General features: G+C 39.7%; 1 protein-coding gene across 1 annotated transcript in view; it reads left to right on the top strand.

Annotated features, from left to right (window-relative positions):
* The window catches only part of LOC109529277 (C-Jun-amino-terminal kinase-interacting protein 4-like), a 38295-nt gene extending 37128 nt beyond the window's left edge, over positions 1 to 1167 (top strand). Inside the window, exons 21-23 of the mRNA XM_019892582.1 lie at positions 1 to 127; positions 541 to 712; positions 815 to 1167. Of these exons, the coding sequence (XP_019748141.1) occupies positions 1 to 127; positions 541 to 712; positions 815 to 939 (424 nt within the window). The 3' untranslated portion in view covers positions 940 to 1167. The remainder of the gene's footprint in view (positions 128 to 540; positions 713 to 814) is intronic.
* The last annotated feature ends 497 nt before the right edge of the window (positions 1168 to 1664 follow it).

Raw genomic sequence — 1664 nt, 5'->3', positions numbered from 1 at the left:
CTACCACTTGCTCGACTTGGGGAAACCTCACTACTCCATCCGCTGCATGACTGTGGTGCACGACAAGGTGTGGTGTGGTTTCAGAAATAAGATATATGTGGTGCAGCCCAAAGCTATGAAGATTGAGGTAAAGTAACATTCATGTTCCATTTCTGGTTATTGAATGTTTTCAAACTATGGGAGTGAAAAGAATTTCTTTCATCATGTTTTCACATTGCCTGCATTGGCTGTTTTGTTTGAACAGAATTTTTAACCTCTGGTTAATGAATTTTGACAGAAAAGAATGAACTTTCTCTCATCCATAATACATTCATGTTGCTAATTATTTTAAGAGAGCACACACATTACTGTATTTATTTGTAGTCACCCCCGAGTAGAAGCTGTCAGTCAAAAAATATATTATGGAAAAGAAAATTCCATTCCCTAATTTTGTTGTCGGCAGCGAATAAATTTTGTTTGGATTTGAAACTTCTGTTTCTAATGACAAAAAATGTTCTTTTTACTCTGCGCCCGATTATGGATGTAAATTTGACCCCGCAGAAGTCATTTGATGCACACCCCCGTAAGGAGAGCCAGGTGCGTCAGTTGGCATGGGATGGTGACGGCATTTGGGTATCTATCAGGCTGGACTCCACCCTCAGGCTCTTCCACGCCCACACTTTCCAGCACCTACAGGACGTGGACATTGAGCCTTATGTCAGCAAGATGTTGGGTTGGTTCATTGTCTTCAGTGTATTATGGAGCCACCATTGCACACAGGTTTCTGGGAAGGTCAGGGTTGTAATGTATTACAATGATTTACACACTTTTTCAGGTACGGGGAAACTGGGCTTCTCATTTGTGCGCATCACGGCTCTAATGGTGTCATGTAACCGTCTGTGGATTGGTACTGGAAACGGAGTCATCATTTCGATCCCTCTCGTAGAGAGTGAGTATTGAATTGAATCTGTAATCAATTAGTGTTTTTGTGGATACGTTGACTTTATCATCTGTAAACCAACTCAGATTTTTTTAGACCGATAAATGGATAGCTGATAGATGGGAGGAGTTAAGTAAGGCTATGCAAAATGACTTCTGGACGGCTTTGAGGAAATTCAGGGTTCCCAATCTTTGCTTGAAATTATTTTGCAGAACTTTTCCGGGACTTCTGCAGGACTATTTCATCTGTCACAGAATGAGTCATGTTATCACAACATACACTAAGAAATTCGAGCCCAAAATTTGGACAAATGTTATTTTCTACAATTGTACATTTAACCAGATTGTTTCAATGTTATACACTAAAATACATCTTTATTTATTTTACACTTTCACAACAGCTGCGGCAGTAACAAAGCACTTTATAGAAGAGGTAATTTTAAAATGACAAAATACTCATAACACATAATAAATACACATGAATACACATAAGACGTGGACAGTCATGCATTCGGAACCACTATTCCTGCATATACTTTGTTGTTTGAAGCAGTTCTGAATGAAAGAGGAAGAATCAAAGTGTCCTTTCACCAGTCGATCAGAGACGTCATGCTGAAAATGTGCACACGTCTGCTACAAGCAAAGTCTGAAAGTAAACAAGAAGCTGTAGCGTCCATTGACGAAAAAAGAGATCGGTTCGCTTCACTTCTCCCATCCCATGTAAAATCCGCTTCAATTCCAAGCGG

The sequence above is a fragment of the Hippocampus comes genome, unplaced genomic scaffold, assembly GCF_001891065.2.
Source record: "Hippocampus comes isolate QL1 unplaced genomic scaffold, H_comes_QL1_v1.1 scaffold47, whole genome shotgun sequence".
Taxonomy (NCBI): domain Eukaryota; kingdom Metazoa; phylum Chordata; class Actinopteri; order Syngnathiformes; family Syngnathidae; genus Hippocampus; species Hippocampus comes.
The sequence above is the reverse complement of the archived record's forward strand: the minus strand, read 5'-3'. Positions and strand labels throughout refer to the sequence as shown.